The sequence below is a fragment of the Ptychodera flava genome, chromosome 1, assembly GCF_041260155.1.
Source record: "Ptychodera flava strain L36383 chromosome 1, AS_Pfla_20210202, whole genome shotgun sequence".
Taxonomy (NCBI): Eukaryota; Metazoa; Hemichordata; class Enteropneusta; family Ptychoderidae; genus Ptychodera; species Ptychodera flava.
In genome coordinates this window covers 48,611,129-48,626,189 of record NC_091928.1, presented here as the reverse complement: position 1 = coordinate 48,626,189, position 15,061 = coordinate 48,611,129, and the positions used below count along the sequence as shown (strand labels likewise).

Genomic DNA, 15,061 nt, shown 5'->3' with positions numbered 1-15,061 from the left:
ATAGCATAGCATTGCATAGCATAACATAGCAATGGCATGGCATAGCATAGCATTGCATAGCATAACATAGATAGAACAGCATGGCAGAGCATTGCATAGCATAACGTAGTATATAATAACATAGCATGGTACAGCACAATATAGCATACTAGCAGAGCATACTACGTGCTTTCTTTCCATATACACGTCTATCAATCTGAAAAAATAGCCTCATCCACAAAAAAATGAAACTTTCATTCATATTTTGCCTTTGTCTTCCAGTTCTGCATATCTTAACGTGTGGATATTCTGTTACCCTTTCATTTCTTCCTGCACTCAGGTCCAAAATCCTTTGCTGGAATTAATGTATATCGATAATAGAATTAATAAATGTTATCAATTTGTCTTTTCAAACTTTGTTTCTCTGTGACAGCTTATTTATTGAATTATTGAAGTAATTATTGAAGTATTTCCGTTATTATTTAAAACGCTCTGCTTTAGCATCGAGCACTGTAATTTCCCGCGAGCACACCTGTATACTTCGAGATATATATATATATATATATATATATATATATATATATATATATATATATATATATATATATATATATATATATATATAAATATATATATATATATATAATGCAACTTTGGTGTGCCTACATGTGTGCATGAGTGAGTTTATTAACATTAGTTATCATAATATTGTACAAAATGTAGTCTGACATGTACAAAACGGTGACCTATGCCCCATGGTTATATACAAAGGTCGAGCTTTACAATAATTTCATTATAATTACCATTAAATAGTATGTTTATGGTTGCATGTATGTTTTAACAATATGGAAGCACATTTGATCTTTTATGTAAGACTACTGTGAAAATATCAGTCAATTTGGTTAATGATTGTTAGCTATTTCATCCGTAACCATTGACACGGTAACAAATGTATACAAGATCATAATGTGACCTGTATCGTGATAACTGCTGTTGCAATGTACCATGCGTTGTGTTGTAGGACCCCGGGGAAAACTTCAAATAAAAACGGTGGTACCAATAAAGCTATTTGTGATATACGGTCACATGTTTACGTTTGTGTACATTACATTTCTTTATGTAAGGTCATTCTACTGTGCCATATCCCTGGTACACAATTACCTTCATTTAACATCACACTTTTGCACCAAAGCACTTATTGTGCGGGCATACTCTGGATTATTTACTTCCAAGCATTACAACTAAGATGCATTGTTCACATACTATTGTAGGAACAGTGCCGACCTTTGGAGGACGAATGTAACGTGAGTAAAATTTCAGACAAAAAATGCTTTATTGAATACATGCTATACACGTTGTAAATTGTTTTACCATCTGTTCGTGATGAGCTTACTCTGTTCGTGATGAGCCTACTCTATAGATAATGAATTTGAAATTCGGATATTACTACGGTCACACACCCCTATACTAAACATGACATTTAGTTTGGTTAGATAAATAGTCTATTCATATACCCACCCTGTCTCAAACTATCATAAAACAGCCGGTGAGACAAAATTGATTGTTCAAAGGTATCGCTCAAAAAAAATATCAAAGAGCTCAACTTTTCCTTTTCATCGCCGTGTTCACATTCATCAAGGTAAAAAATTATCAGAAGTGTGGTACAGGAAAACCTACACCGATGTAACAATGTTATGTGTTTTAATGACATGTATCCGGTACATGTTCCATATTTCTATGAAAAAGTTAAAAAATAAACAAACGTGACTGTAACACAAGGTCAATAATAAACCTACAATTTTTACACAAACAAACGCGTAAGTACATGTGTTAATCACACAAAATTGGTTGTCATAGGAATAATCATGCCCATCGGTGGCAGCGTGAAAAGATCCGGAAATTGCGTTTAATTACGGTCACCTGTTAAAGTTCCTAAGGTGAAAGGCTTTATATTCATTTTGACCTCGGAACCGACCTCGGAACCGACCTGTCCTCTGGCCCATCAAACAGAAGGCACCCGCATAAATTATGTCGGACGACCGATTGGCTGTATGGCGCGTTGGCTCTTAAGCGAAGTTGAGTCTTGTTCCAGACAATGCAATATCCAATTATTTAAAATTACCGATGACTCAATGTCTTTGCTCGTAAGTTGGTTTCGATCATGTTGTTGTTTGCTTGAGACCATGACTTCCACTGAGAAGACATCAGTTCAAGGTCTCGAATAGTCTGCAAGTGTTATAAAGATGGTCATCTAACTTATTTTAGGAGAAACTTGTTACCTTGAATATCCATAACTTTCGATTGTTGCTCGCAGATCCTTCACCACATTTATGTTACCATCCTTTTCTTCATTAAAGTCATATTAGTTTTCATTCTCTTCAACGTGAATTTTGAAAGTATTGCACTATTAATTTTATCATTTATTATGAAATAGTACACCATCGTAACATTGGCATTTGTAAAGTAGATCTCGGGTTTGGATATATTTTCGTGTTTACAACACCCTGCGAATAATCTGCATTTACCATATATTTCAAAAAGTAAAAAAATAATAACAGTTTATGAAAAAATCTTAGGAAGTATCGATCAAAAAACTGTCGGTTGCAACACTAAATAGCCTTAATGGCAATGATCATTATTTTGCATAGTTTCCGCGAAGCGTGCTAAACGGCCAATTGCCCTGCCACAGCGCAAGTTCTGCTCTTGACCGAGGGTTACACACTGGCCTTATAGCATATACGTAAACTGGATGCTTGTATGACAAACAGTTTTACCGGCTGTCTACATTACCTCATCTATTTGTCAGTGACGCTATCGAGCCTTTTTATGGTCTACTATCGCCGTTCCGTTTTATTATAGGAGAGCTTTAAGCGTTTGTATTTATCCTGGAAACAACGCCTACATGCTTGTCTGTCGAGTGTGATCATATCGTTCTCATACATCAGCTGAAGATATCGTCGGCGCTGGAGTTGCACAAGGTAGGAAGTTCCGGTGATTCTTTCACCAGTGCATCGCGTCGTTCGTCAGATTTTCATTGCATTTCGAGATCTGCCGCCGAAGACTGATAAAGTGAGAAGCCATTGAGATTGTATGATGGTCGATGAGAGAGGTAAATTGCTATTGAATATATTACACACCCCCTGCATGCAACATGAGACACCTAAAGTCTGGCATTACGGTGAAAATATGAAACACGATAAGAAGCAAAGTCGACAGAAAACACAACTGTCAGTTTAGATTTACAGTTTTGAAACTGACCAAAGATGAGAAAGTTTCTTTATTTCTAAGGCTTATTTTTGATTTGTGAATTAAGATGGAGGAATAACGGTATTATAATTTCCAGCCTAAAAGGTATTGGCGCTCTCTATTTTTCAAGACAAGACATTGACTAAGTTTGCTATCATACTTAAATATGAGTGTAAGATGATCGGTTACTTATTGCTTCGAATGACAATCGTTGGCTAAATGATATCAGCAAGTGAAATGTTATTTGATGCACTCAAAACTATTGATACTAAAGAGTCAAGCATTTGCAATATTAATGACGCTAGTCCCGATCGCGAAATTGACCAAAAAAAAAACCGGGCTCTCAAAGGAGAAAATGAAAACATGAATTTGTATGTATGTATGTATGTATGTATGTATGTATGTATGTATGTATGTATGTATGTATGTATGTATGTATGTATGTATGTATGTATGTATGTATGTATGTATGTGTCTGTCTGTCTGTCTGTCTGTCTGTCTGTCTGTCTGTCTGTCTGCTTGCGTGCGTGCGTGCGTGCGTGCGTGCGTGCGTGCATGCATGCATGCATGCATGCATGTATGTATGTATGTATGTATGTTCCATCACTTATCCTTAAATTGTTGAATTGTGTTCTGATAACACTAAGAGACGATAAATTTGCATGTAGCTGATCTCTAGACAGGCCTGGAACATTTATAGATGGTCAAAATTTTCGATGTCGCGATAAATTTCACACTTACTTGGAATCCCAGCTATTGAAAGCGTCCAATGTGAAATGTCTGCCACGAGATAAAACGTTGTCACTTCAGGCAAATTTTTGAGCACTGCCTGATGACATGTTTGGCCTGCTGATCCGCTCACTGATGTCGTCTTCTTAATTTTGGCTTAAAAGGCAGTCACTACTTAATGTAGGTGTTTTTATCTTCTGGGCACTGGAGATATACCAATGCCTCTTCTTATATAGCAGATTCAGGCACGGTCATCATTCGCCCCTTCCCTGCGGGGAACATTTTCCTGCCACAAGGCAACGCCAAATTGATTAATACTATACATGCAGTCATTATCTCTGTCAATGTGGCTAGAATCATTACCCGATTATGCTTCTTCAACCACCGATTGCATTGAACCCCCATTAAGCTATATATTTTTACATTTTGAAGTCAAATGCAGCCTATGGAAAAAGTGCTTACCGGAGTGTGACCACAAAACTTTTTTTTTCCAAATATGGGCGATGACAGCGCAAGTTAGACTTTAACAGCTAAATCATTTGAGTTATATCTAAACTATGGCCGCAATATACATACGTGTGTTAATCGCCTGAATTTAATGTATTAGATTCATCACTAAGGATCGAAGTAATGATATTTTCAAGAACAGGATGGATTAATTACAGGAATTCAAAGCATGTCTCTGAAGAATTGATGATAATTTTGGCATGTGAAAAGATACAGCCGATGGAGATTTCAAAAAACCTCTTGGGTTATAATTAATTACATACGCAAATTACACCATGGCATAATCATACCATTATTGTAACATAAGCAGGAGAAATGTGCCAGACGCCTGAAGTTAAACCAAGATGACAGGTCACATAGTTCGAATAGCGTGGAAGCAATTCCCGGTAGTGTATAAATAACACCCGTCATGTTACTCGGAATGATGCTTAGAAAGCGCTGTCAAGTGGAAACATCTGAACCACGCTTCACCCAGATAATATTGCATGAGTCTGGAGATTGTCATCTTCAGGTAGTATGCGCCTCGATATCGGAAGACCTAACTTTCGCCAAAACCTTCCGTAACTACCCAATATTTACCGACACATGAAATTCAAAATGGCCGCCATCCATGCGTTAACTCTTAAAAATAAATTTTTGATTAAATAAGCTTCCTAAAACTTTTTGTACTCTATGGTCTTCAAAATGAACCCAAGAAATGTAAGACTAAAAATATTGACAACGTGTGAGATTTTGACTGCTTTTCCCGAGACACACTCTACTTAAGGGGATTCCTCTGCAGGGAGAAAATTTTTAAATCGTCGTTAAATTGTAATTATTTCATTCCTTCCTGACAGCTATAATACCCAAAACTCAAAATATTAGATGGGTAGTTTTAAAAGTGTGCCCATGTGGACATTTTTGAAGAAAAAGGTATATATTATCTCGTGCGCAGTAATTACTATCTCATGCCTACGAGATGATATTTATTTTTGCCAAAAACGTCATCTTTTGGCTGAGACAGTTGAAGTCATTATATATGTCATAAATTACCCATTCCACTATGATAGTAAAACAATTAGATACAAGCAACACCATTTATCGGACCAACACATGGCTATAAATTGCTAATAAGAGGGACCACTGTCTTCGCGCAATAAAACGAATGAAACAGATATTTATAATTTAATCTTTGATTCTCACAAATCGCCTTCGAGAGTAGTATCGAAAAGGAAACACGAGATATAATACGTGGTAAATATCGTATTATTCAAGTAAAGCAGGGCTTCATTGCGTCAACAACAATTGAAAAGTATACATGCGAGATATGATATCAAGATTCATTAAAAACTGTCGAAACATCCAACGACAAGGCATAATTTTAAGTAAGCGACCGATATCAGTTTTGTCATAATACATATTTCCCTGACAAAGGCCACATATATGAGGTCAAATATTCAAATCGTATGTTTGTCAGGACTGCACTATATCGTCTGTGAGTAATAGTCAGCTTCAGTTACTTGTATCGACTTAAAACTGTAAAATTACACTGGTTGGATTGTGCAAGGCATACTAATCTTCGGAGTCTGACGGTGTGTAATAACACAGGTTAAACTTTGGATGCAGATTTGACCAATCTATGCTGTAGGTAAGGGAATCAACATATTCATGCCAAGTATTTGTTTTGTAGAGATTATCCCAGAAAGCAAAACTTGCTCGAGAACACATTCATCAAGGCGTTAGATCTACTTAGTCGCATACTCATCAACCTTTGACTACAAAATGTTGTGCATCAGGCCTTGGCGAAACCCTTCTGGCCATGCTTTACATAGAATGTGCAGATAAAGACAAACGATGTGAACTGCATATTAATCACATGATGATTCTTGTGTTGGCCGACTTCTCTCTAAGTAACGACCGAGTCAGTAGTTTGTCCTTTCTTACACCGAACAGTTAATCGACGATATTAGAATGAAGCCACACTTTAATTGCGGTAGCGCCTAAAACCTGAAGGAAAAATTTCTGTTTATATCTGCTTTTCTTATCCATGGATGAAATTCTGGCCCATTCGTCGCTGTATCCTCATATAGCCATAAGTCATTAGTGATTATCGTAACTGACTCTTTCAGCCGGCGTCTATGAATTTCTCAACTCCAGACATTGTATTTTGCCATGATTTAAAACCATTCAAGTTGTTCACCATATCTCGAGGCTAATCAATGAGTATTATTGACAGCTGTTTCATCATCGCGTCTATCAAAAATTGAAGGCTTATCTCGAAGCAGCTGCTTTCATACAGCTTGCGGACACATGATAAAATACTTCTTTATCGAAAATCAAAACCACCCCAGCAGCCTTTCCTCAAGTTGGTATTTTAAACTTTTTTTCCTGATAAAAAAATTCCGTCATTAATGAAGGAAAAATTTTGCGTTTATAACATTATATTACAAGAGACCATTAATAATGCTCTTGTACTGTCCTCGTCGGTACAAGGACCTTTTACTCAGAAACACTTTGAGTTACTATTTTGGACTATCAATTTCCGAATATGTTACTAGTTGAATTATTTTCATATAAACGTTGTTATAGCCTTTGTTTACACTGATTCTATTCTTCAACAAAGTCTGCAGAGCCAGATTTAAAAATTGACCTGACTTGCGTGTAGATATACATATACGCTAAGGTTATCATATATTTTAACCCCATTTACTTGCGTGCCTAAATATGAAGCTCGTTTAAAAAGTACTGGTCTAAAGAGCGTCGTGTTTTGTCTGTTATTTGATATCTGGTTACGATGGTGAGACATTGTTTGGTGTCTCATATGACGGATGACAAGAATCATATTCGGTTTCATGTACATCTCTCCTACAATCAAACACGTAGGCATTTGTCGTCTAGCGATAAGATACCGGGGAGCCTTTACCAGCGGATTTTACTTTCAAATCATTTCCAAAACCAATACGAAAAAGAAATAATATGAGGAATATAATCCGAATGGATATAAGTAATTAATCAGGGAATATAGCTTAGCGTTCTTATCAATTACTGGACTCAAACTCATTATTTACTACTTTATTTTAAACAAATTTTGACTGTGCGGCAAACATGTATTTGACAGTGGGCTAACCGTGCAACTTATAAATTTCTATCGTTGTCATCAAACACATCTTTTACCGACTTTACTGTTCGTCGTCTATCAAACATTAGGATGGTCTTCATGATAGAATGGTGTTTCCCTTTGAGATTTGTGTATCCAAAATAGCAACCGAGCATCAATGGGTTAACTATCTTAAAAAGTCAGACAGATAACCAAAAAAAAGTCATCAAAGAGTAAGGTGATGGAGAAAGCCTCATCGTAAGAGCCTTCTGAGCATGCGCGATTTAAAGTTTACAAACATTTCGTTAGCAAAGGAGCATACACACATACTTTCTCTCTTCCTTCTCTGTTTGTCTGTTTGTCTGTTTGTCTTTCTGTTTCTCTCTCCATCTCCATGACAACAATTCAATTGCGAACAATTCCATTGCAGTCACGTGGAATGCGATTAGTTTATCCCGAAGGATATGGCCTGTGGCCCGACTAAACAACCGCGAAATGGAAATACAAAACAACGTTCTAGGCATGCCAGTGTGCTATATAATGCTATATGCCTTATTGTGTCATTGGCAATCCATTAACATTTATTAAAGTTGCGCATCAGTGATAGAAATTCAAGATCACGATCTGCATATAATTTTTCTCTTTCTTCCCACTGTCATTAAATACCAGAAACTTGTTTTGCGAATAGCTGTTCCACTTTGGTTGTCCAACTTCTCACGGATAAATAGCTCTTGACTGAAAAGGCTTCGCTAATTTAGGTCGCCACAAAATAATCTCTCCGTGAAATGCTTCCGGAAATGTTCGTTTCAAGAGAACCGCATGTAGTGTCGACTTCATCATTTGCAACACATCTCTTACTCTCGAACACAGTTTTCATCGTCAAATTAGAAACTAACAGCATTCAATGAATACAACCTAGCGAACTTAAATGGACTGACAACAGGTGTTTAAACATGGCAACATTGTCTTTTCAAGACCATGGGAAGACGATTTTCCCAAAACGTAAGAATAAATGGACTAAAACCTTCCGGAAATAAAGTCTGGTGTGTACGAAATGCAAGCTGGTCTAACTTTCCGTCTAGAGAAAGTGTTCATTTATTGAGCGTCTAAGATAGACCAGTGCATCAACTACACCGCAATTATTCACCACATTACATGATATATTCAAAAAAGCAAAGCGAAGTTGATACCCAAGTACACCATGAAGTATTCTCTAAGGAAAGAAAAGTAAAGCACCCTATGATTCATTATATTACCATGCATGCCCTGCCCGTCGCATTTTGATTGGTCGAGATGAACCACGTGACTGACCACAAATACACAGTAATGGTTTGTTTACATGCCCGTGAATATGAATAATAAGATAAGCAACTCAAAGTATCGTAACTTTACAGCTCAAACGTAAATCATGATCAATCACAAAATAAAATGGAGCACTTGTAGGTCATTGACATACTTTATTCTGAAAACATCTCTGGATTTGCCAATTTCTTACAGCGCGCGTGACAGTGCGTCGCGTATTGCTCAGTTTCTGGGTTCCAGTTGTCGTTCGCTCCTGAAATTTTCGGAAATTTTGACGGTTTTCTTTGGTTCGCTGATAATATAATGGAAATAACAGACTCCGCTCTGACCATTAACGTTTATTTGTGGGCGCGGGCTCGAGGAAAGCCAAATTAACGGGCTCGGCAAGCCTCGCCCGTTAATTTTTGGCTTTCCTCTCGCCCTTGCCCACAAATAAACGTTAATGGTCAGCGCGTCGCCCGTTATTTCTATATTATAAATTGAACAATTTCTCTGGAGAATCATTTCTCTGGGGTCGGTGTCAAAAAAAAAAATAACATTAAAAAATCTCATTCTGCCGAAAACTTTCGAAATATCCGCACAAAATCTTACGAAATGGCCTGTTCGGTACTCTGGGATGGCCTTGACATATTACGTAGTCAGTGATTCGTCTGATCTCCAAGTTTAACGAATCGCTTCAACTGACAACTGTGAAATCTGTTTTGTATAAACTAATATTCAAACTCTTACGACCCTCATCATTTTACTTCGCTAATTGAGGATCTGCCTCAGGCGAATGTGTTCCCGCGCATGAAGAATTCGACCTTTGCCCGACATGGTACCCTGACATAGGGAAGTACTTCTATTATAGTAACTCATTTATATTCATTTACGATTATGATGCTTATGAAACAATATTTATTGCCAGCAGCGTAAACCGAGACCTGGCTACCATTTCGTAAATAATTTACAGAGCAAACGATATTTTGGTAATATACACTTGATTCAACGAGTCATAGATGTCGGGATTCAGATTCCTTTACTCTCCAAAAAGTCAGTGACTTTGAAGTCAAACAATTTTTTCATTCGTGAATAAGCGTCCACGCTAAGGACAAACCACTGCATTGAATACACCCTTGAACGAAGACAGATATTAAATATTCTCAATCTCACCCTGAAGCCAAGCGCAGGTGGCCATGGCAAATAAAACCACTATAAATTATTATGATTAATGTTTTGAATGTATTTATTGCCCTGGAGTGTCAGATCACATGCACATCTCATTTTCCTGATTAATTAATTTCCAGTTTAGATATCTCCACACAATAATAACGAATTAAAACATTCCAAGTGATGGAAAGGAATCGAGCTCAACAAGCAAAACCCAAAGTCCATGGATATAATACATTTCAATGTATACGATCGTTTTTGTAAGTAGGATGAAAATCCTGAAAGTAAGGTTACAGGGCGACAGAGTTCTCGTTGATGCTTGCTACAAATTCAATGTCATCTCAAGGGATTTAGTCGTCCTCTCTATTTATCACCACATACACCCTAAGGCAGGTAGATAAATTCCACGAGGAAGAAAGTTAGGCACTCAATTATCCTCACATCGTATCATTCTCCCACCGATCTCTTCCTCAATTACATTTTTGTGGGTTTGGCTGTAACAGCAAAACCATGAAAAAAACAGCTGACCATATGTAAGGGACCCCATGTACGATAGATAGAGCCTAGACGTAGTTTTAAAATTTATTGATTGACTGATTAATTGGGTTTAAATAATTATTACTTATATCTCGTGTATTCGATCTTTCTGAGGCTTTTAATCTGTTCCCCAACGATACGTGGATTTTGCATGTAAAATTATTGACAAGGTGAGTTTTCGTCTACTAGTTGCACATATTATGACCTTAGGTATCTCTAATTCTTCATCATTTAGAATTCATTTTCCAATAATAATAAATTTATGAATCTCCCCATCGAAGCTTTATTATGGTTTCACCATAAAATTGGATGTTTTATGAGATGGATATCCAATTAATATTTAACAAAGTTTATTAAAACAGTACCGATTCATACTGCGGGCCAAAGGTCAAGGTTTCAAAGCAAAGTGTACCTAGCCAAACTTAGAAGCCACAAGCATATTCCATATTTGTTTACAAAAATAGAAGAGCTTCGATAATGATAAAATGTATTTTTCTCAGGTTCATTGCAAGTACCCGTTTGCTCAAGAGAGCTCTGTGTTAAATTATTTTGGACTCATTCCGTGCAGTCTTTCGAGGCGTAGATGCTCTGCACTAAGGGATACCAAAAATGCCACACAAATTTCTGCACAGCGTTCATTATATTATGTGTCGACAATACATTTATTCCCGCGAGACGTTATCAATGAGATGGGGAATTTTATAGGCATGATTTAGCGGAATGCATATTTCTTATTAAACATGTATACAACTAAAATACCATTGCATTTCTAATCTTCCTGTTTTCTCGTGTACAGGACTTCATCAGTCTAGTGCATTAGGTGACTTGTGGTTCGTTTATATATTCAAACTCCATTAGTTCCAGGTATCGGGATATTCCCTAGTATGTATTCAAAGCTGCGCGTATATTTTCGTGCAGGTCACAGAGAGAGAGAGAGAGAGAGAGAGAGAGAGAGAGTGTGTGTGTGTGTGTGTGTGTGTGTGTGTGTGTATGTTATGTTAGCTCGCCCATTTATTTTGGCACTTGCTCATCTCCGATTGGTTTCACAGCGCCCCCGGCCGTGTCGGGGACATGAGGAAATACGAGTCAAATGTGTCATATTCTGCATAATGCAAATATCAGTAGTTCTCAAGGCTGATTATCTTTCTCTTGTTTCGTCTTTGGAAGGTCACAAACAGAGTTTCAACGGTGTCAAGCGATACTGGGCTTGATCAGTGCCTCCAGTTGTAGCGTCGTCAAGAATTTGCAAACGAGTGACACCCAACACATGTGACGTGCTGAAATCGAATTTATCGGTCCGGGAGAACACTCCCGAAAGGGGGAACTGCAAGCTTCACTTTTGTCACTCCTACAGTATGCCAGCCATAACAGAGATGGACACTACAATGCCGTTCGTGTACAACATCTCGCCAACAACGAATTCTACCCCCTTTCCTACCACCCGACCAGTCTCTACAGTGGAAATCGGTCTGGTTGTCACCGTAGTCAGCATCTTTGTCATCATTACGACCACGGGGAATTTGTTCACGATTATTGCCTTCTTTAAAGACAAGAAAATCCGAGTCAACATGAGCAACTGGTATTTAGTGAATCTAGCATGTGCCGATTTGCTTGTTGGATGTATATTGCTGCCCATGGACGCAGTGCTCTTCGCTTACCAAGGCTCTGAGTGGCTGCTTGGTGAGATCGTCTGCAAGTGCCTTCTCACAGTAGATTTTATTGCGACTGGATGCTCTGTCTGTGCCATTATCCTGATTAGTTTGGATAGGTACAGGCTTGTGACGAAGGAACTTCACTACAAAATGTTTCAAACGAGGAAAAAAGTGTTGTTGCAATGTCTGCCGACCTGGATTGCGGTGACCGTCGTGGTCGTCTTTCTGATTTGGGCTTACCCACATTTGGTTTCAACGGTCTTCTCGCAGAATATGTGCGACGCTGAATTCCTATATCACCGAGAAATGGCTATCGTGTATTCCATTATCACATGCTTTGTACCTCTTACACTCTTACTCTACCTCAACGCATTCGTGTACATCAACGTGTACCGGAGATCGAGAAGAAAGAGGGGTGCCCAGACGCATGCAGCCGCACAGATTGAGCAAGATCGCAGCAGCGTGGCAGGGAATACGGCGTTGACCCCTCAGACGGTAAGTTATACAAACTTAAGCTCATTGGACGGAAAACAAAGCACGGAGGCTGCTGCCACGGTTGGCAATCGTCCGAAGGATCGAAGGCACGTGAAAACGGCTAAGACGCTGGCCGTCATCGTGGGGGCCTACCTAGTCTGCTGGTCGCCGTACAACATAACCTTGATGGTCACAACATTCCACCAGAACGAAATCAGCGTGCCATCAGCTGTGTGGAACGTCAGCCTATACCTGCTGTGGTTTAACTCGACCCTAAACCCGTTCCTGTATGCCATGTGCAACGTGCGCTTTCGCCAAAACTTCAAGCAAATGCTCTGCTGTGCGTGTGGTAGAAGGAGGCGGTATCTTGAAGAACGCTGAATATCTAACACCACATATAATATAGAATGGCTTATTGTATTCAGGAATGCAGTATGTTTTTGTTGATTATATTCAGCTTTCTAAAGCTCCATCTTTCCTGTCAAACTTTAACCTCATTTGTAGTGAGAGAAAGGCCGCTCAGTTTTTGTTGATCATATTCAGCTTTCTAAAGCTCCATCTTTCCCGTCAAACTTTAACCTCATTTGTAGTGAGAAAAAGGCTGCTAAGACTAGCGGGAATTGCATTTAAAGTAATTACAGTATTGTCATTTAATACCCTTTCAACAGATAGTTTTTCAACATTCAACCCTGAGCTCAAGGCCTACGCTATCAATAAAACTATCTCTGCATAGCATATAACTTCAAAATGTCAAAACCAATACAGTATCTATGAACTTTAGCAATCCATTGTTTATTTCTAGCCTTCACCGAGCGGATTATTATCGGAATAAAACTAACCTTGTGAAGCTCAGGTAGATAAGCTCATACCATGTTAAGGCCAGGCAATATAATTCTACCGTACGTTATTGCCATCACATTAATAGCGGATGATCGTAGCAATTAACAGATGAAATCAATTTAATTGTAAATTGTTAATTAAAATAATGACATCACGGGGCAGACCTGTAACTCGGAGATAAATTTATTTGAGACGTGTTTGGATTTTGGTGACTGAGTTTTCGAAACCTCTAGGCTCAGACTGTCCCACAATGCTTCGCGACGAAGATCTCGAATAAGCACCAGGTTATTCTTGACTGTACGTATTCGACATCGGATAATTAAGTAAATAGACCTCTGCGTCCGATCGGGGTAATTTGCCGCAAATTCAGTTCTCATTTGCAATTATCTCCTCAATCTATACTGAAGGTTTCATCGTGTCTCTTAGGAATACGTATAATGAATTAAATTCAGTTTCATTATTAAGGTCATGTTGCCGTGAATGTCAAAACAGCGTCTTCTGTTTTTTTTCCCGCAAGATAAATGCTGTATGTTTTTCGACTCGTGTTATTTTTTTCGATGTGTTCTGGTTTGTTTCTTTTTCTTAGAAATACATACTTTGTAATCATTATAAGCCATACAATATAAAATGTGTCATAAATCTTGTGGTGATACAATTTTGCATTAATAGCCATTAGAAATACGTACTGTGGTTTTATTGTCACTTAACATGTACGTATGAAAATGTCGCAAAGTCAATGGCATATCAAGTTACTCCATCAATCTGTTTTCTTTGGTAAATAATTGTAACATTTTATCGACAATCAATATAAATTTTACCAAGATAAACGGACAATCAAAATGGCATCACGAACAATAAAAAAATACTCGCTACAGACATGATGTACAAGCATAGTGTTAGGCTAATCAAGCTCATGGTCTGCGAGGAGAAACATAAAAATACTCATACATGCACACGTAGATACATGCATGCATGCATGCATGCATACACACATACGAACTTGAAACGGTGACTCACTCATCGACTCACTATTATACTGAATATTGTAATTTGGAAAATGATGAATGCATGCGGGACTGGAACCCACATCCCCCGAATGCATTTCTACCAACATGATTAATGGATCATTCGGAACGGCACGAAATCCATGTGGTCTGTCCTGTCACTCAGGTGGGGCAGCTCTTCAATACAACTATGCGTGTATAGTGAGTACAGCGGCTTAACTCATCACCTAACCTTTCTGCCTAAGTATCCTACAGGACTCAACAGGGTCTCGCACACAAGTCATCAAGTTATGAATTGTTTTTGTTGTTTTTTTGGTGATGGGGATCAGTCATACGAATGATGCAAAGCCAAAGAAGCGTAAATTTGAATTTGAAATGGTGACGAACTCATCGACTCACTAATAGTATGCGAAATGTTGTCATGTATTAAATGAGAAATGAAAAGTGACCAATGCGGGACTCGAACCCACATCCTCCGAATACATTTCGGATTTCGAAATTTATTTTATGGTTTGTCCAAATTGCAGAGATGTCAGTATATATACAGTCATTTACACCGTATCTTT

The 15,061-nt window shown here is 38.1% G+C and overlaps 1 protein-coding gene across 1 annotated transcript; it reads left to right on the top strand.

Annotated features, from left to right (window-relative positions):
- Positions 1-1,134: 1,134 nt before the first annotated feature.
- LOC139140046 (octopamine receptor beta-2R-like) lies at positions 1,135-14,307 on the top strand. Its single transcript, XM_070709043.1, has 3 exons — positions 1,135-1,283; positions 2,839-2,957; positions 11,693-14,307. Exon 3 carries the CDS (start codon positions 11,881-11,883, stop codon positions 13,030-13,032), a length of 1,152 nt encoding a protein of 383 aa, XP_070565144.1. The 5' UTR covers positions 1,135-1,283; positions 2,839-2,957; positions 11,693-11,880; the 3' UTR covers positions 13,033-14,307.
- The last annotated feature ends 754 nt before the right edge of the window (positions 14,308-15,061 follow it).